Source organism: Tachysurus vachellii, chromosome 1, assembly GCF_030014155.1.
Source record: "Tachysurus vachellii isolate PV-2020 chromosome 1, HZAU_Pvac_v1, whole genome shotgun sequence".
Taxonomy (NCBI): domain Eukaryota; kingdom Metazoa; phylum Chordata; class Actinopteri; order Siluriformes; family Bagridae; genus Tachysurus; species Tachysurus vachellii.
In genome coordinates, this window is record NC_083460.1 from 33,646,931 (window position 1) to 33,669,484 (window position 22,554).

Consider the following 22,554-nt stretch of genomic DNA (forward strand, 5'->3'; position numbering starts at 1 on the left):
TTTAGTAAAATCAATGAACAGTTGTTGTATTTTCATGATATGTACACATCAGGCATTAGATCAGTATCTTGTGCAAGAAGATGGAATGAAAGTCATAAAACTGCAAAAAAATCACTACAGCGTGCACATGCATATACACTGTTATCATGTTAAGCATTCTAATTAGCAGACAGTTTCTAACTACTCACAGGCATACCTGCACCTGCCGAGTGTGATTCTGTCATGATAGGTCGAGAAGAGGAACGCTGGTATACACATGATGTGATCTACAGCAACGTGCACTGCAGATTGAGACAAATACGTAGACATACACACATCCATCCATTTACTGTGCAGGTGTACACTGTAATCAATCATCCAGCGACGCTCGCTGTCTTCTGTCTTCCAACCCATCCACCAGTAAGAGACATGGGTGACACCTCATAACCATTAAAACTTAAAATCTGTCTCTCGTTCTCTTTCTATGTATGCGTGACACCTGCTGCCAAACAGAGTCTTCACACAGACTGATGCAATGTGACAGCGGAACTCTGGTATAAGGTGTGTGTTTGTGAGTGTGTGAGAATGAAAGAGGCGAAGGAACAAGCGACATACGCCAATGATAAGAGTGAAGTATTGAAATAATGATATGTAGCTCACGGACATTTCTGTGCCTCAAATTGGAGTGAGAAGCAGAGGGCACGGATGATTAGGAGGTGTACGGTGCGAAGGAGAGACGAACCGAGAAAGAGAGATAATAATGTGGGTTTGGCTGACTTATAGCTACAAGAATGTCATGGCTTGGAGGAAAGTAAGAATACATGGTGAGAATATGGATGTGCTTCATTAGAATCATAGATAGATAGATAGATAGATAGATAGATAGATAGGTAGATAGATAGATAGATAGAACACATAGCATACAATAAAGTTCATCAGTGAAAAAGAAACAAAACAATAAATCGTACATTTTCTGTGACATTGTCATCCTACGCAATGTAGTTAGCACTATCGCTATACATCTGCATTTAAACATTAATAATTTTTGGACAGCTTGTGGACACCTGACCACCACCACAAAACCACAAAACTGGAAGCACACAATTGTATAGTAGATATCTGTATGCTGTAGAATTTTAATTTCCTTTCTCTGGAAATAAGAGGCCCAAACCTGTGTAAGCATGCTCACAAAGTAGATATGGGTGTGATGGTGAGGTCTCCACAATGTTTGGGTCATGTAGTGTACTTGTATAAAATAAAGGTGTTATTCTTCACATGATTGCATGGACGTTATCTGCTTTTAAAATTGTTGAGAAATGTTTGAATTTGAGACTGAATTCTTTGCTAATTCCAAGTTAGCCTAGCCTCCACATAGCTAAGACAATCAGCTAAGCAGCAAGTCAAATTTTAGCTAATAGTAAATATTGGTTATGTGAAGAAAATCAGTTTAGGTTTAGATTAGTAATAAGTTACTAACTTTTACCTGAGTATATTTTTGCTGAATAATGATCTATTCTTTCACTTTCACAATATGATTTCTCAGTACTTTTTTTGTTGACATTTCTCAATAGGGCTGAAACCAGGAAAGTTCAGTTAGCTGTTGTGGCTACGTGTACGTACTATGTAATTTTAGTCCTAGATATTTTGTTATTAAAACATTTGTATGTTTATGGCGGGTTTGTCTCATTTCTAAGCTGCCACTCTCCCTTTACCTACTCTGTAAAAACAACTTAATAGCTACATGCTGGTTAGATCATTAGCCTCAGTTATTAGCTAGATCATGTTCAGTGTTTATATTTTTCAGTTGCCTAGCAACAGTGTTCAGACTTTTTTTTAACCATGGGAATAGCAAATGGTATGTGTTCAGCATGTGAAAAGATGAGCAATCATTGTCTGGATCCTCCAAACAACTTATGTCTTCACAGCTCTGGTCTATTGCTGCCAAATTATCCAAGGCTCATCTGGTGCCTTAGCTGGTGGCTGTGGGTGTTTGAACTCAGACCTGAAAGACACAGTTCTCCACACAACAAATGCTACTTCTCAGCCATCGTCTGGTGTATCTAACACCTTTCACCCAGGCGTGAGTACACACACAGAGTCTCTCCCACTCACTCTTTTCTTATTTTTTCTTCTTTCCTTCTTTCTCTCTCTCTTTCATTCTACAGTAACTCACTGACTCTGACACTGTAATGCAAAATTAGTGCTAATTTTATATGATTGCTGAGTTTTTGTTCTTCCTTCAGCTGCTTGCATTAGGACTCACCACAGCAAAGCCTCGGATCCACATATTTGATTTCTCAATGGTTTTATGCTAGTTTCGTTTCCTGGCTCAACTCATATTTTTAAGGCTTGTGACACATCCCTTAGAGTATACAGGCCTATGCATCCCCAAATGGCTGGGTTTAGTTTTGAGAATCAATCCCAGGCCACTGCAGTGAAATCATGAGATCTTTAGGCACATAAACACCAACACACTCACACCACAATGCCCAGGCAAAATCAGGGAAAAAAAAATATATATATATATATATATATATATATATATATATATATATATATATATATATATATATATATATATATATATGACAAACTCAACTCGTAGTACATAATTAGATATTAATTTGTACTGATCTATAATACAAACTCACCGAGTTTATCCTGCATATTATAGATCAGCATATGTGTGTATCTGTGTGTGCATGCTAGTGTCTTCTCCAACATGCATACATACATACTCACATGCAGATATAACATATTATAATTAACAGGGTTGTGCATGAACCCCTCTACCGACATACACCAGACACACACACACACACTCATACTCTTGTTCTCTCTTGCTAGAACTACAAAGACATTTGCATATACCGCATATAATGCATGTGTGTATGACAAAAACTATGCATCAAAGAGACAGATGCTCCAGCACTCTCTGCCGTCCTGAAAATGCAGTGTGTAAAATGAGTAGCTTCGGGCTCGCTCTGCAATGCCTAATGACTCTCATTATGACTACCATGTTTTTAAAATGAGACAAAGGGGGAAAACCACAATAATACAACATTCTCAGGCTTAACGCAAAGCTGGAGCTGTCACCTCCCTATCACCCGCAGACACACAATTCTTTGGCTGCATAAATCCATATCGCGCACCCACATCTCGACAGCACAGCAGACACATAATGAACAACACGACGAATGTGTGTGTGGGGGTGTGTCTCTGTGTGTAGATCTTGTCCTCTTAATCTATTTGGCATCTCTTACACACAGCATGATCCAGAGAGTGTGATGTGCCCTCATCTCAAGACAAATTACAGCATGCAGATAATGAGGGTCTGACCTCTGAACTTTGCTGCCAAGAAAAGATTTCAAGTATGCAGGCTCAGGTGAGAGTATGAGAGAGTGGGTATGTTTGCGCAAGTTGGGACACATACGACCTAAGTAATTAGTGTGTGTGTGTGTGTGTGTGTGTGTGTGTGTGTGTGTGTATATGTGTGACCGATGTGCTCTCAGTCTGAAGAATAAATGGGGCTCATTAGATCAGCTCATCTCATTTGGGTTTGTAATAAAAGAAAGGGAAAGAAAAGAAGAAGAAAGCACAGATTTACATTCACACATTGATGTATCCAAACATTCCCATAACAACTATTTGTTCCCCAGGTCCACCAAGCTGCCACTGCTGGGCCCATGAGCAAGGCCCTTAACCCTCAGTTGCTCAGTTGTAAGTCACTCTGGATAAGGGTGTCTGCTAAATGCCGTAAATGTAGAATGTAAATGTATTTATATATTTTTTTATTATATCTGGTGGTGGACACCTTTCACTACTGAGGTCCTTGCTCAAGCTCAGCAGTGGGGTTCTGAGATATTTGTTTACAGCATGTTTACAGCCCTACATGCCAACCCTTATTATGTGCATTGTAAAGCCAAACCAAACAGCTAATTGAACAAATGTGTCAGTTTTGCTTAGGACTTCAATTTTGGTGTGAAAAGGGCTTTGCTTCTTGACACAAAAATATTTATTTATTAGTCCAGAAACAAATTTAAACTTGCAACTTATACTAATAACCACCATAAGTCAACAGTCAGCAAGTGGGGGTTTTGTATATTTACAGTACTGACACTGAATGAACAAGAGGAGTGAATGCAAGCAACAGAAAGTAGGCTATAACAAGTTTCAACTCTTCTGATCATTAAGGAATCAAAGCTAGATTACTAAACTGCTTAGAAAAATATATATACAAATGTGGATTTATCCGTACAAAAAGAAAGATTATACAGCCGAAGGCTGCCAATTCTCCAGCTGGGTGCTACCTAAGAAAACAAGGCAAGCAGCAGTAACTCAGGAACACTAATTGGTGGCATGAGGAACAAAATATTGCTGCCATGGGAAAGCAGGCTAAACTAAAGATTGTTTTGAAGCTGTGCCTAATTCTCGTTGTCGATCCAAATCATCACAGTGTTAACGCAAACGGATCGCCATAAACGGATTACATATAAGCAGGCATCTAATCAAAGCAAGCCTTCGTTCACCTGCATTAGACTGGCACAGACAGCGACAGCAACTGCTTCTAAATCCACCACTCTTCCGAGCCAAGAATAGACCTGATGAGGTTTTAATGTAATTGCCAAAGTGAGTATGTGCGTGCTGTTTAGCAGTGATGAATCACGATGGGGAAGAATAGGAAGAGGTGCGAGCATTCTGCGCTCTCAAAATAGAGACACAGCATGCAGAGTTGCAAGAAATCACATGGAACGTAAGAAAATCTCAGAGATCATGAAGGAGAGACACAATGCAAGAAGAAAAATGAGAGCAAAATGCTCATTCTAATCTTTATAAACTGCTAAGGATTTTATGCTTGTTTCTATTAATATGAATATTCTAAACTTGATCGACAAAATGATCATTAGAATTGCATTAGAATATTACTCTGGCCTTTGGGGTGGTACCTTAAAGGGAGTGTTTGGTTCAGGAGTGTTTAATCTGCTCCACTAAGGACTTGTGTGGGTGAAAGTTTTCATTTCAATCAAGATGGATTCACACCTGATTTCACTTTTTTAATTAGTTGATCTTTGCTTTCAGTAGACGCGGTTATGCCTTCTGCGTGATTGGGAAGAAAACCTGCATTCACACTGACCCCTTCTGACACCCCCTGTGTCTTACTAACCCTGGGCTTGTTTTCTTAGTCCTGGTGAATGTAGCACAGTACAAAAACTCATTAATGCATATTGTATTAATGAATCATAATGTGGTCCCTTGTGGTCCAGCGGCTAAAAATCTCAACAACAACAACAACAACAACAACAACAACAACAACAACATAACATATTGCTGAATCTTAAAGTCCACTTGAAGATACATTTATATTATTTGGAATAAAAATGAACCTGTTCCAGATCTTTAGTATCACAAACACTATAGTTTGAAAAAGATTTCAGGATGTAGCGAATAACCTGTTAGCATGATAACATACATGATTAAACAAGAAATTAGAAATTAGAAATTAAATAAATAAGAAATTACACAAAATGAGTTTCATTTTGTCAGTTGGTACAAATAACCTAGTTATCACAGAATTAGAAGTTGTACTGTATGCTACAGCTGGAATTATCTTCAGAGATAATGTTATAGAAAATGATTCGAGACCTTCAAAGTCAAGAATTCAAGAAAAAAAGATATCAGAAATCTCTTTATCCACATGCCGGATTCTCTACTATATTCAAAACCTTTTGAAGATTTCCCTTTTTTCCCCCAAAATTCTTGGTGTTTTACATGGACAAATATATAATCCTTTCAGGTTGTCCTAAAACCTGATGGATGGAAAGTATGCCAGAGAGCTAAGATGGACGAAGACAAAAACAGGCCAAGGCATGTAAACAGAGAACACAGAAGAAAGATGGAAGAGTGTTATATAAAGGTCAGCCATCTTCCTTTAGGGTATCTTCTATATTAGCCCAAAGATGGCAAGAAATACTTTTAGTGCTTTTAGTAAAATGACTGTAGTTGGAAACTGCATCCTCTGTCCTTCAGATGGAAAAGGAGCAAAATAAGTGGTAACTTGGAAGGAGAGGCTGAAAGCATTCTTTCCTCTTGGCCTAAAAGCTTCTCCTCCTTTGCTGAAGGAAAAGATCTTGCTCAGTACTTCCTGCTAACCAGCGTGAACTCCCTACTTCCAAAGAATTCAAATCCATTATACACTATGGCGAGTTCTTACCAGATTACAGTCTAAAGACACAGATGAATTCTTTCCACTTTCCATCACCGCCGATCCCTTCCTGATCCTATGTTGAGATTATTCATCTTTCATTTTTTTTTGCTAAAACTTGACATTCTTCACTTTCCCGTTTGTTTGCAGTTTCCCACAGATGTGCTTTTCATGGCAAATTGAAATGCACCTCTGGAGGCGAAATAAGCAATTATGTCCCATGAAAGCCAAAGACGTGTCAAGTTTTGATGTGAAGAGCATCACTGAAGATCTGAGGCTGTGAATGTCAGGCACTGAATTGCTTAGAAATACATGAACTTTTACATAACGATTAAGTACTAGACATGGTGGAGGTGGTAACAGAATTAATCCCACTGGAAAAAATGTGACTAAAATGCAGGCATGCGCTCAGAGATGCCCTTGATTGGTTAGTGTCAATCTGAATGACAGAACAGCAAGTGTAAGAACATCCACCCAGAGAGCATGGGCAATTTTTGCTTTCTTGACTCCCAGCCATGGATGGCTGTTACCTTTAAAGCTATAACAAGGTTTTATCACAGGGGAAGGTTATAAAGGATATAAAAGTTTACTGCATTCTAAAGAAAATATATTGTTCAACACATTCTGACCAATCAGAATTGAGAATTCAACAGCAAATGTATTTAGCTTAAATAAATTAAAATTTAAATGTAAATAAATTTATTTACCTTAAATAAATTTCAACTTTCTGATCGATTATGTATAAAGGACTAACGATAAATAAATGACTGATACATTTCACTCTGTAGGTTCCTAGTAGTTACAGTAACCAATATTGTCAATTAGCATGACTATGTATGATAATGTATAAGTCATATTAATCTTGATTTACAAGATCATGTGGGCAAATAAAAGGCTGTGAGTTCAAATTCTCTGCCTTCTTCAGAGGCACTTAGATTTGAATAAAAGAGTCTGCAAAAGGAATTAGCGTAAATGTAACAGTACACGCACGAGTCACTTAGTCACAAGTGCTGAAGGGAAACAAATAACCAATGTTTATTACTGCATTTATAAACATGAGTCAGTCTCAGCAGAAGGTACAGGTTCCTTAATGTGATCCATCTCCTGTCTCCGGCTCAGACTCATACAATTACTCTCTCTCTCAGTCCAAAGGAAAAGAAATTGAAGCTGATGTATGAGAAGAAGGAACAGATGCCAGAAACGTTTCAGCACTGATGGCAAATCAGATCAGCAGGTGGGATTTATCAGCAGTTCTGAGTCATCGTGCATCTACAGACTTAAAAAATGCAAGAAGCATAGTTTGGGTTCTAAAAACAACAAGGCTGTGAAAGGCAGGTAAAAGGAGAGGGGTGTTTTCAACCCAGGAGCCTGTAGGCCACAGCAATTAACGGTGTTGTTTTACCAGCCCTGCTCCGTCATGACAGCTGAATGCGGGTTGATGACAGCGGTCGCGTGTTTGTTTTCAGTGGGCTTGAAAGCTAAAGAATTCTAATCTGCCCTGAGGACAGAATACGAAAATAAAGAGAGACTAGCTCTTGGATGTTCTTGGCAGTGTATAAGAAATATGCAGCAACACCATGTGAGATGGTAGGTATGCAGCAATCAGAGACATGTAGGCCTCAACAGAAATGATAAGAGTCTGTATCTGTGGATTAATAAACCAAGAATGAGGACCACAGACAGTAAACTGAAAGGTTGTGGGATGATATGTCCATTCAAACTGAGGAGGAAAAAAACTGGTCTTCTCAAATGAACTCCATAAATCACTTCTAGTGTACCAGTAATTCTAATAAACTGACAAATTGACAAAGTGAAGCAAAAAATGTAAATTAAATATTAGCTGTCCATTTTTAACTTATTTACATAAGTAAGGCTAATGTAATTAAAGGGAACACTCACTCACTCTCACTCACTCATTTTCTACCGCTTATCCGAACTACTTCGGGTCACAGGGAGCCTGTGCCTATCTCAGGCGTCATCGGGCATCAAGGCAGGATACACCCTGGACGGAGTGCCAACCCATTGCAGGGCACACACACACACACTCTCATTCACTCACACACTATTTTACAGAGATGCCAATCAACCTACCATGCATGTCTTTGGACCGGGGGAAGAAACCGGAGTACCCGGAGGAAACCCCTGAGGCACGCGGAGAACATGCAAACTCCACACACACAAGGCGGAGGCGGGAATCGAACCCCCAACCCTGGAGGTGTGAGTGCTAACCACTAAGCCACCGTAAAGGGAACACAATGAGCTTATTTATCAACTTATTTTCACTTTCTTGATTTAAAGAAAATTAGCTTGTTAATAACCGAACTAAATAAACTACCATTCTTAGCAACTGGCTACAGGCTATTTTGCTTGCCAAAAAAAAGCTCCTACCAGTCATTATTTATCCTAAACTTTAAAGTGTTTGCTGACACAACACAGCTTAAATAGCAAATATCCTGCTACAGTATGGAACAAAAGGGACACATACAGTATGAAATTTCAGACACATACAGTATGAAACCTGCTGAAACTCAAGGCACAACCTTTGAAATCCTTAACTTCATTTCCAGCATGAGTGTGTACTTATAATCCTCAAACTATTAATGCATGTGGGTATTTCATCTCTATGAATCATAAATATTAAAAGAACACTGATCTCCTAAATCTCACAGCAAACTGTGCCTATTCTAATTCACTTCCTCTCATTAAGGCAGGATATATACCTGGCTCGATTCAGTCGGTATGTGTGTGTTCGGAATTCTCTCCATCAGATTAAGATTTGATTCTTAAAATTGTCAATACAGTGGTTTCAAAAAGATTCTACATCATTGGACAAAGCAATGCAAAAAAAAGCACTGTCCGCTGTCCTCCTCCTGAAAGCGCTGCGTGTAAGTGGAATTAAATGAGAACTTTATAGCACTTTATATCACAGTCCTCTAAAATTGATAGATTGGCCAAATACCAGTTGTATAGCACTGTAGGCTAACCTGGCTGTAATAAAATGTATTGTAGGTGTTGGATAATTAATAAGTGTATTGTCTAAAAAAATGATGTGTAGAACCAGGTATTGATTTGTGCTTGAGAAAGATGTTTTATACAAATGTGATTATTTTGGAATTTTGTATAACCAAGCTCAATATCACCAGCAATAGTTGACAAAAACACAGTGTGGTATTAAGAAGAAGAAGCTTGGCTAGGGCAGATTTCTATACTAGTACAGACTGTAGCTTCATCAGTGGCAGTTATGACAGGAGAGAATTTCCCCATACTTCTGATGTGGCTAAACATGTCAAGAAATATAAGGATGCTAGCCGGGTTAAAAAAATTTATATATTAATGCACCTAGACAGCTAACTCATTATACTTTATTACAGTATATTAGCTACCATAATTGATCTACCTCTTTATTGTTCCTTTTTAATTTGAAATTTTATATAATTCCACCAAAACTTTGTTTTAAAATATTAGATACAGTATGAAACACAAGTGTGAAATCACATTTCCTTGAGAATGTCACACACGTTTTAGCTGAAAACATCGCACACATTTTAGCAACATACTAAACCTGTGCTGTGGTTCATGCTTTGCGCTTCATCTTCTGAAAAAAATGATTGACATGCCTTACCTCACATGCTTGTGGTTCATTGTGTCTTTCAGCACAATGCATTATGGGCTGAGAGCTTTTTGGCAGCACCTGCTGTCCAACCAATCTCTAATGAGCAGCATTACATTGAGGATTTTCTTCCTGAGGTGTGCTTTAAGAGCCAGAAATAGGACTCTGTAAGTGCACAGCTCACCATGGTAACTAAGAACAACAAAAATGTTCAGCATAAAAAATAATAAATAAGTTAGATATGAATTCAGCGAATGTACCATGTAATAAAGTATGGAATGGACAACAAAGTGAACCAGAGTGTGACACAATGAAATACTCAATAATAAATTGAAATGTTCCATGAGATTTGAAAGACTCAGATTTGAAATCAATTTAATATAAAATATAAATATAAAATTTCACCTAATAATAATAAAAATAAATAAAAGTAGTTTATAGCAGGTCAGCTGCTTTCCTTAATAATGACTTCACTAACGCAAAAATTAATTTGCTGCTTATAATCAGCCCAAGTTATTTTAGATAAAAGCATGTACCAAATAAATAAAATGTGTTGACCAGAAACAATGGTCCCATGTAAGTTGGTGTCAGAATATTAAAGCATCTTCGGGTTTTAGCTCCAGAACCGCAGGTGGTGCTATCAGAATCTATACAACTGGAGAAATGAAAAACTATGGTGAACTGCTGAAAGTAAAAAAGAGAGAGTGAGAGAAAGAGAGAGAGAGAGAGAGAGAGAGAGAGAGAGAGAGAGAGAGAGAGAGAGAGAGAGAGAGAGAGAGACTGATTGATTGACAGAATGAGATACAGAGAGAGGGACAAATAAATAGAGACCAGCAGAGAGTTACAGATAGAGGGAGAGATATAGAGGGACAGATGGATAGAGACAGACAAGTGTACAAGGAGGATGAAAAACATTTGTTGCATATATAGCTGCAGGTGATATGTGATATTAAGCTTTCAAATGTTGTTGAAAGTTTTGCAACGCTTGGAATGAATCAGCTTGGACGTGCCTTGGTCAAGTAACATATTCATGAGCTCATTATGAATCATCGGAAAATTCATCAGAGTGAAGCCTCCACACGACGTCTGTTTACTTTGCAATTACGATATACTATTTGTGGAATCCAACTGATCATCTCCATGTGAGGAATGCTGGGGACTTTCAGGTTAACAGTAAGTAACATGTTTACATCACTGCTTGGCTGAAAACAGCCCACTGCCATCAGCAGTACTGTAATTAAAACCTATAGACTCCTAACTCTATACCTGTAATCTATAGACACTAACTGTACACCTGTATGCTATAGACACTAACTGTATACCTGTAGGCTAAAGACTCTAACTGTACACCTGTATGCTATAGACTCTAACTGTACACCTGTAGGCTAAAGACTCTAACTGTACACTTGTATGCTATAGACACTAACTGTACACCTGTAATCTATAGACACTAACTGTATACCTGTATGCTATAGACTCTAACTGTACACCTGTAATCTATAGACACTAACTGTATACCTGTAGGCTATAGACTCTAACTGTACACCTGTATGCTATAGACACTAACTGTACACCTGTAGGCTAAAGACTCTAACTGTACACCTGTAATCTATAGACACTAACTGTACACCTGTATGCTATAGACACTAACTGTACACCTGTATGCTATAGACACTAACTGTATACCTGTAGGCTATAGACTCTAACTGTACACCTGTATGCTATAGACACTAACTGTACACCTGTAATCTATAGACACTAACTGTACACCTGTATGCTATAGACTCTAACTGTACACCTGTATGCTATATACTCTAACTGTACACTTGTATGCTATAGACACTAACTGTACACCTGTATGCTATAGACACTAACTTTACACCTGTATGCTATAGACTCTAACTGTACACCTGTATGCTATAGACTCTAACTGTACACCTGTATGCTATAGACACTAACTGTACACCCGTATGCTATAGACACTAACTGTACACCTGTAATCTATAGACACTAACTGTACACCTGTAGGCTAAAGACTCTAACTGTACACCTGTATGCTATAGACACTAACTGTACACCTGTAAGCTAAAGACGGTAACTGTACACCTGTATGCTATAGACTCTAACTTTACACCTGTATGCTATAGACACTAACTGTACACCTGTAGGCTAAAGACTCTAACTGTACACCTGTAATCTATAGACACTAACTGTACACCTGTAGGCTAAAGACTCTAACTGTACACCTGTATGCTATAGACACTAACTGTACACCTGTAGGCTAAAGACTCTAACTGTACACCTGTATGCTATAGACTCTAACTTTACACCTGAATGCTATAGACACTAACTGTACACCTGTAAGCTAAAGACGGTAACTGTACACCTGTATGCTATAGACTCTAACTGTACACCTGTATGCTATAGACACTAACTGTACACCTGTAGGCTAAAGACTCTAACTGTACACCTGTAATCTATAGACACTAACTGTACACCTGTAGGCTAAAGACTCTAACTGTACACCTGTATGCTATAGACACTAACTGTACACCTGTAAGCTAAAGACGGTAACTGTACACCTGTATGCTATAGACTCTAACTTTACACCTGAATGCTATAGACACTAACTGTACACCTGTAAGCTAAAGACGGTAACTGTACACCTGTATGCTATAGACTCTAACTGTACACCTGTATGCTATAGACACTAACTTTACACCTGTAATCTATAGACACTAACTGTACACCTGTATGCTATAGACTCTAACTTTACACCTGAATGCTATAGACACTAACTGTACACCTGTAAGCTAAAGACGGTAACTGTACACCTGTATGCTATAGACTCTAACTGTACACCTGTATGCTATAGACACTAACTTTACACCTGTAATCTATAGACACTAACTGTACACCTGTATGCTATAGACACTAACTTTACACCTGTAATCTATAGACACTAACTGTACACCCGTATGCTATAGACACTAACTTTACACCTGTAATCTATAGACACTAACTGTACACCTGTAAGCTAAAGACGGTAACTGTACACCTGTATGCTATAGACTCTAACTGTACACCTGTATGCTATAGACTCTAACTGTACACCTGTATGCTATAGACACTATATCATGGATTCATCACCCTACCAGTGACAACCACATGTTTTTACTTCAATTACAGTTTCATTTTTAGATTTCCAAATAAGCAAAAGAAACATTAATCACTTTTTGTATCTGCTATTTCGGACAATACAACTTTCTGACTAGCAATAACAATGACTCAGTTTCCTTTCTCTTGCATAAACTTTAAAAGAATAATCAAATAATTTATGTTACTGACACAAAAGATCATTGTCTATAGACACACATAGGTGTACCTATGACCGCAATTAACATGATTCCATACTCTTGTTAGTGCAGCTAACATAGAAATGCATGTGTGCCTTCACTGGTAGTAATTTAAAAGAAGCATCCTGTAATTACAATCTCACCAATTCAAGTAGGTAACTGGAGAAAAAACCTGAGAACAATGCTGCAAAATCTAGCATTATGAATGTGACAATTGATTGGAAAAAAGAAAAAGAAAACAGAGAAGCTAAAGAAAACCATGGACCCAGGCTCTGTGAGGCATACTACCCGCTGCACCACCTCACTCCACCATGCCACCTTGCTCTTAATGTGCTGCAAATGTTTAAAGCAAGAAATTCCCCTGTGCAATCGGCTGTGAATACATACATCACTGGCTGCTCGATACATACTGAGGGGTTTCTGGCTGTTTGTCTTGTCAGTCTTGTCACCTTTTTCTTTTTTATGACCTGTGAAAAGACTTATGCCTGTACTTTCTCACATTTTCTTCCTCCCCTGTAGAGAGTCATCAAGGACCCATTCCAAAGCGCATGAGCAAAAAGATTCCTCTGGACATAACAGCATCTATTTTCTGCACGATGAACACTATTTGGCTTTGATAGTCTTTGGCACCTATCGACTGCCAGGGTGCTGTAGTATACAATTCCTGTAAAAGTCAATCATGAAGGGGAAAAAAAAACGCATGTCCAAACATCTAAAAAAAAAAAAAACACAGGGGAAAATTTCACACAGTGAATCCACAACACTTTGACCACAGAGTATGACGAGTCTGAACTATTTATTCTTGTAAGTTAGGTTAGATGTAATGCAATTCATAATTGAAAAATCCTCTGGCATGAACGGAGAGATTCTACATGACATGTAACTGAGATGACGCCAAAAATCCGAGTCATGGAATTTCATATAATTACTGGCTTAATTGTTTTTGCCATTTCATCATGCTTGCAAACATCCCAGAGGAATCCAAGAGAACACGCTTGGCAAAACAGCTACTTAAGACACTTCCACTCACATTTATTCCACTGAAACCTTTAGAATATTTTACGTATTTCTGGCAAAGCAAAACAAACTTGCAAGTTCTGTTCACTACTTAGCAATGCATTTCCTCCTTCAACGGATTTTAACGCATTGCAGTGTACGTGCAGATACACGCCATACATCATCTCTCAAGACCAAATGATGGAAATCATCTCATAATTCTTTTTTGCTTCAGATTTATATACACGATATATTAGCAGTTCAATTTCAGCGAAACTTAAATTGACCTTTTCGTGTTTATTGCTGCAGAAATGCAGAGGTGGAAAAACAAATTCCAAATTAAAAGAACACGAAGTGGTTCGGAAAACACAAAAAAGTTATGAAAAGGTAGGTACATACTGTACTGTGCAGCAAATCCTTGTGATTAATTAGACATGGCATCTTTCCAAATTCAAATGAAACTTACTTTCTAACTAATCTTCATGGGGACGGGATGTCTGTACGCTTTGAAAATGACAAAATATTTGGTCACGATTGTTAAGCAACACTGTACAGTGACAACACTGTATACTTGCACAGTGCCTGTGATACACTTTCACAGGCATTATAATTTCTGATTTGGCATTGATTTGCTGTTTTTGATGCACATTCGCTTTGTCAAATTGCTCCTCAGGGAATCGCAGCCAATCCATTGTACTGTTCCCATAATGCCAAAACAGAGTAATCAAGAACAGAAGTTGTTTCCAACTATTTTATTATCAGGTATATTCTTCCATTCGTTTTCTGTACTGCTTATACTGTACCGGGTCATAAAGAGCCTTTAACCTATCGCAAGGAACTCAAAGTAGGAGACACCTTGGATAGGGTGCCAACCCATCACAGGGGACAATCACACACACACTCAAAAGCTTGGAACAATTTAGCGATGCCAATCAGCCTTCAACACATGTCTTTGGACCCTGGAGGAAACTACACGGAGCTGAGGTGGAAATCAAACAGCCATCCTCAGAGGTGTGAGGCAAACATGCTAAAAACCTATCCACCATGCCCCCTGACATCAAGTTTATAAAGGATATAAATATATATTATTCGGTAGTATTGTAATTCAATACTACTATCTATAAATGTGTAGCACTCCAAATATTCATAGCTGATTTAAGCTGATTTCTTTTTTTATCAATGCTATTTTAAGCCCTTTTTACCGTACTAACTTTGTATTTATTTCATTATTAGAGCCCACTTAAAAGAATAATGTATTTACTTAGGTTATAAATGTCACCAGTCACTACACAGTAGTTACGTAACAGAGTGAAAAAGTATCAGAATATATTTATTGATAGAGATTTTTGATAATTGTAACTGTATCACCAGTGTAGACAGTTATGTATAATCAAAAAAAATGAATAGTACATAAACATGCAAATTTAGACACAGCAACTGTATGTAGGTGCCTGCAGACCAGGTTGGGAAACCCCTAAATAAGTGAACTGTGAAAAACGGGCCATGTGCTTGAGTAAAAATTGTGTTTAAGAATCAAAATCAATTAGACGATTAATATGAGGTTGCCTGAGGAAAATGATGCGTGTGTTCGACTCTTCTTTATTTAAGCTAACTCAGTCAAGCTAACTCTTGATGGTTCAAATGTGGAGTTTCAAACAAAATTGAGGAATCTAGGGGTAATTTTTGATGCCAATTTAACGTTTGAGCCACATATCCAAAATACGGTTAAAACTTTGTTCTTCCATCTCCGAAATATTGCCAGATTACGTCCAATTCTGTCATTTTCTCTTGCTGAGAGACTGATCAACACTTTTGTGTTTTCCTGTATTGATTACTGCAATGCCTTGTTGGCTGGGGTGTCTAAAGCTACCTTAAACAAATTACAGGTAGTGCAAAATTCAGCGGCAAGAATACTTACTAGAACAAAGTTAAAAGTTCACATTACTCTCGTTTTGGAGTCCTTGCACTGCTCCCCTTTAGGTTTAGGGTTGATTTTAAGATTCTGATGCTTACCTACAGTACAAGGCCTTACACGGGTTAGCTCCTCAATATTTGGCTGATCTTTTAATTCCTTATATTCCATCTCGCAATCTTCGTTCTTCTGAAACTGCTCTTTTAACTGTTCCTTTAACTCGTTTAAAATCAATGAGAGATAGGGCCTTCTGTTCACTAGCTCCAAAACTGTGGAATTCACTACCAACTGAGATAAGGCATCTCTTGGCACTTTTAAATCTCTGCTTAAAACTTATTTTTTAGGGTAGCTTTTAATTTGACTAATTGTAATTTTACATAGTGCTTATTTTATTGTATATTTTTGTTGCTTTAATTTTAATCATTATATTATGTGTGTAATTTTGTTGATTTTATTTTGCTTTTGTAAAGCGCTTTGAGATGTTCTTTTAAAGGCGCTATAGAAAATAAAGGTTATTATTATTATTATTATTATTATTATTATTATTATTATTATTATTATTATTAATAAAACATCATTATGTAGTATGTGTAGTCAGTGCAACTTGATGAAGTTTGTCAGATTGGTGGAAAAACATTTTAAACCACAATTTCAGACACACTGAGTCGTTATAGTTGCTATTTGTCAAAGATTTGAAAACCACACACTGACCTTCCACTTTGACCTGGTTTGCAGTACAGGTGGCACAAGGAAGGACACTAAACTCTTCAGCCTGGTACATGGAGTAATCCGTGCTGGACACCACTAAGCGATCCCCAGGGTTCCATCCGTGCGCTTCGTCCGCCAAGAACAACATACTGCAGTTTGACAGGGTGTCTATGGAGACGGAGGCCTGTGGACGCACTATAAAGACACACACGCAGAGATTCTTAGTCAGTTCTGCATTTGTGACTAATATTATAATGAACAATGGCTAGACCAAACAATAATGTGTTGTATAATAATGAGATGTAAGACTGTGCACTTCAGTGAGAGGATGTAGAAATGCACAAAAGTCAGACAATTTTATTGTACTTTTTTCTTCAAACACACAAATCCTATAAACCTATGCTATATGACCATCACCATTCCCTTCCAAAACCATGGACACTAATATGGATTTGGTCCCACCTTTGCTGCTATAACAGCCTCCGCTCTACTGGAAAGCTTTTCCACTAGATTTTGGAATGTGGCTGTGAATTAGTGAGCTCATGCATTGATGTCAGTGGAAGAGTTCTGGCTTGCAGTCATTTCTCCAGTTCATCTCAAAGGTGCTCAGTGGGATTGAGGTCTGGTATTTGGGAAGAAAACTTGAGTTGAGGTCTTCCACTCCAACCTTGGCAAACCATGTCTTCATGGAACTTTGAACACATTGTCATGCTATAATGTTATAGTCTTAGATAGAGCATGTTGGATTTTGTTCACCTCTACTTGTTAACTGAGGTTAGCTCTTTATTCATTTTATTTTCTCATAATCATATAAAGTATCATAGAAGTATCTAAGGAAAATTATGATAGATAATTATTTGAAATAATAAAATGAAACCAATCCCGTACATCTGGGAGGAAAAAAAATATTGATTTATGCCGCATTCCTTGACTCAGTTCACATCCCTCGTGTTAGTTGTGTTGTGTTATAGACCACCCCTTATCTTTAATATTTAGAAATGCAAACATGCTGGAACACAGAGCTGAACAGAGAGAGTCACTAGATACTCTGGCACAGAGGAAACTCAATCTGTTGCAAAAAACGCATAAAAAGTAAAAGTAAATCTCTGAGCTGTCTTTTTTAGAGACATATAAATCCGCTGTCCTAAAATGCGTGGAATTTAGGCATTAAATTGCTTCCATTTCTCATTGATTAATAAAGCACATCTAGGTTACAAGAATATTGGCTATAAATTCCCATATCTCTTTTACTACAACTGCCAAGTTTCCATATCCACCACCTACGGCTTATACTCAAGATTCTTTAGCAGGTAGCATAGCTATCTAGCACAAGTTCTCAGACTCTGTACTTTTTACATTTTCATGTCATTTACTTAAGGAAGTGAACTTCACTCACAAATTTGAACGTGAGATGAAAATATAAAGTGCATATAAACTGCACCAGTCACTATAGCAAGGCTTTGTGTACACGCCTGCATACAGCACTGGTGCTTGATTTTTGATGGCATTTGAAAATCCAGTAAGGAAATGAATGTTGCTCTGTGGGGGAAATCATGACGCTTAATCACAAAGATTAAGTGAAGTAAGATTATGGCATGGTTTCTGGGCAGGAAGTGGCAGGGAGATGTATTGTAGACTCACTCAGACCCAGCTTCTCACAAGGCAAGTTCCTTTCTGTAATTACTGCCCTTTCCTCTCACTGCCAGCACTCATTATTTGGGGTCCTTGTGTGACTGATTCGATTTGTCTCTATCCTGCTGGCTGGTCCTTTTCTCCTAAGACCTCACACGCTATTGTTCGCTCAATGTGTGGTCAATTAGCCACATTCATTCATGGCGAATGGACAGGTTTGACCCTGCAGAGCCATTCAGTGACTAAAGACCGTTTCTTAATCATCAGCAGCATGATCTGTTTTAATGGAAAAAGTCTTTATGAGTAGCAATTACAGCTCAGACACACTGACATTCTATAGTAGATGAAGGTAAAACTTCAAGATAATGCACCCTTATATAAAAATCTGAAAGATTTGGTGCAAGTGGTTTGCTGAAATTTCTTGAATCTTTGAAGTACTGGCGTTAAAACATTAATACTTATTAGCACATCCAGTGCTTTTGGCCATATAATATTTTAAATCAGGCTATACAGGCTATATTTCAAAGCAAGCTACACAGATGTCTCCCAGATGAGGATGGGTTGCTTTTTGAGTCTGGGTCTTCTCAAGGTTTCTTCCTAATAACATCCCAGGAAGTTTTTCCTCACCACTGTCACCTCTGGTTTGCTCATTAAGGATGTTATGCAACCTACTCTTGTGACAATCATGCTCACAATTAACAGATCAAATTAGCATAATATCTACCTTTGTTGCAAAAGACATGCATTTCACTCAGCTAAATAAATAGATAAATGAGTAAAAACCCACCGTCCCATCTCACTGAAAGCTGTACCAACATGCAGACATTACTTATACCAGTTATTGGACAATACTATTATCAATTGCTCTGTTAATTTTTAGGAATCAGGTTTTACTCACTCTCTCACTCACTCATCTTCTACCGCTTATCCGAACTACCTCGGGTCACGGGGAGCCTGTGCCTATCTCAGGCGTCATCGGGCATCAAGGCAGGATACACCCTGGACGGAGTGCCAACCCATCGCAGGGCACACACACTCTCATTCACTCACGCAATCACACACTAGGGACAATTTTTCCATAGATGCCAATCAACCTACCATGCATGTCTTTTGGGGGGGGATCGAACCCCCAACCCTGGAGGTGTGAGGCGAACGTGCTAACCACTAAGCCACCGTGCCCTCCGGAATCAGGTTTTACTGCAATTTAATTAAAAAATCTAAAAGCTTACAGTAATCAGTCGACTCCTTTCCCATTAACATGGTGTTGCAAACAGATGAACTGTGAAAATCAAGTGTCTTCTAATTCAGTAGTGTTAATTAAAGAAGTTTAATTTGATATTATGTGACCTGATACAAAGCAACACCAACTTTCCAAAATTTAAAGTTCTATCTCAACAATTTGTGAACACTGTCGATATTATATTCATTAAAGAACGGCATGTTGTACTTTTAAGCAGTTTATAGTTGTGTCCACAAGTTAAATTGGTTCCTATTCTCCCTTATATTATAGCAGTTATACTGTAAATCACTGATTCCTTATTAGATTCAAATTTTTCTCATTCTTTAAGCATATAAGACGATAAAATTCAGCTTTTCATGTTACTGAGAAATGCAAAGACATCCATCATAAAGATTTTCTTTGTCAAAATAAAAAACTTATAGATTTACCTCTTACAAGCACTAAGACTTAGAGATCAAACATGCTAAAGAAACATCTCACTGACTTCACGGTATCGTTGATTACACTCTCACTCACTCATTTTCTACCGCTTATCCGAAACTGCCTTGGGTCACGGGGAGCCTGTGCCTATCTCAGGCATCATCGGGCATCAAGGCAGGATACACCTTGGATGGAGTGCCAACCCATCGCAGGGCACACACACTCTCATTCACTCACACACACACACTACGGACAATTTTCCAGAGATGCCAATCAACCTACCATGCATGTCTTTGGACCGGGGGAGGAAACCGGAGTACCCGGAGGAAACCCCCGAGGCACGGGGAGAACATGCAAACTCCACACACACAAGGCGGAGGCGGGAATCAAACCCCCAACCCTGGAGGTGTGAGGCGAACGTGCTAACCACTAAGCCACCGTGCCCCCCCTCGTCCGTTGATTACACATTTTTTTTAATTCCTTTATATCCGTTATTCATTATTTAGTTGCTGTCTATGTTGTTACTACAGAAACAATAGCGTATTAGAATGTATGAATGAATGAATGAACAACTTTTGTCATGTAACCGGAATTCCTCGGAAAATTCTCTGATTTAGGACCTTGTGTTTTTAGTAATGGGACTGAGAGATGACCTCCAGCTTGTACATGAAAACATAGGACAAATAAAAGGGGAATTTCAGATGCACTTATAAAAAAATAATAAAAAATAATAAAAAAAAAATAATATAAGCACTCGGGGGAATTTCAATCAATTTTAGGAAGATGCTCAAGTTAATTTATTTGAGTGTATAAATCAAATAAATGTGGAACAAGGACTGGAGCTTATGTGGCATGTTTTAGGATTTCAAAATATTTTTGCTCTACTTTGACTCTAAACATGATAGAGAACAAGTTGGATAAGTCAGAACTGACCGAATGAGACCTTGGAGTCTGAACTGACCTTGTAATTGGAACCATTTTGGGAATGTGTAAATCAGCAGGGAGGGTGAATGTCTTCTTAACCTCCAATTCTACTTTTATTTGACTGAATATTTACAGCTGGACAATAAACCAATAAATCCTTCAAATTTGTAATATCATATCAGGCTTTATTATACTTCACTTTGTTCTTCTGTTCTATGTACAATCCAGTAATAGAAGCCTTCCCTTTCAACAAAACAGCTTTGGTAATCTAGACCCATCGGCTGAAGTGCAGCCACACCTAATTTTTATTATGTGGTCGAATGTAATGTGATGGTGATCAGATCTTTGGTATAACAGGTAAAAATCAAAGAGGGTTCAACACAGTGCACACGTACCGAGTTTGCCACAAAGGAAGCGGATGCGATAGTTGCGGCAGATCCCTCCCTGCTGTTCTTTATTGAGACACACCAGGCCATAGTTCTTGTCGAATTTGGAGAACACGTCACCAGTCATGTTTGCAGGGACACTGTCGACAGTTTCACCCTGAGGAAAGAAAAATGAACAGATTAAAAAAAAAGAAAATGAGAACCTGCTTTTTAACACTTTTGGAAATGGTGAATGTACAGACAGACAGACAGACAGACAGACATATAGAGCCTTGTAAGAAGTATTTGGGTCCCTGATATATTTTTTTCAATCTTTTCATACAACTGAATTACAAATGTTTTATTAGATTTTCATCCTATTTGCTATTTTATTAAACAAAACTTAAAGTCAAAATCTTGAACTTATTATAAACGGAACTCACTCACTCGCACTCATTTTCTACCGCTTATCCGAACTACCTCAGGTCACGGGGAGCCTGTGCCTATCTCAGGTGTCATCGGGCATCAAGGCAGGATACACCCTGGACGGAGTGCCAACCCATCGCAGGACACACACACACTCTCATTCACTCACGCAATCACACACTACGGACAATTTTCCAGAGATGCCAATCAACCTACCATGCATGTCTTTGGACCGGGGGAGGAAACCGGAGTACCCGGAGGAAACCCCCGAGGCACGGGGAGAACATGCAAACTACACACAGAAGGCGGAGGTGGGAATCGAACCCCCAACCCTGAAGGTGTGAGGCGAACGTGCTAACCACTAAGCCACCGTGCCCCCCTATAAATGGAACTGTTTTATGAAAAAATAAACAAATTGCTTATAAGTATTCAACCCCCTCAGTTTTTGCTAGAGTCACATTATGCACCAGTAACAGCTTTAAGTCTTTTGGGATATGTATGTTCCAGCTTCCCACACAGTGTTAGAGTGATTTTGGCTCATTCTGCTTGGTAGATGTGCTCCAGGTTGTTCAGGTTGGTTGGATGATGCTTGTAGGCTGCAATTTTTAAATAGTGCCTCGGATTCAATTCAATGTATAACAGAGCTTTAAGGAGAAAGCTTTCAAAAATAGATATAGGGAAATGTTTGACTGTTGTTTATTGCGAATTAATTTGACAGGATTTTCATGTAACAAGATTTTTTTTTTTAAAAAAAGCAGCCGCTTCGTGGAAAAAGCAGGAGGGC

The 22,554-nt window shown here is 38.3% G+C and overlaps 1 protein-coding gene across 1 annotated transcript in view; it reads right to left on the reverse strand.

Moving 5' to 3' along the window:
- The window catches only part of LOC132855214 (cell migration-inducing and hyaluronan-binding protein-like), a 128,296-nt gene that overhangs the window by 33,894 nt on the left and 71,848 nt on the right, over window positions 1–22,554 (reverse strand). The window contains exons 10-11 of the mRNA XM_060884013.1: window positions 21,375–21,522; window positions 16,767–16,958 (exon numbers count right to left, since the gene is read on the reverse strand). Coding sequence (XP_060739996.1) covers window positions 16,767–16,958; window positions 21,375–21,522 — 340 coding nt within the window. The remainder of the gene's footprint in view (window positions 1–16,766; window positions 16,959–21,374; window positions 21,523–22,554) is intronic.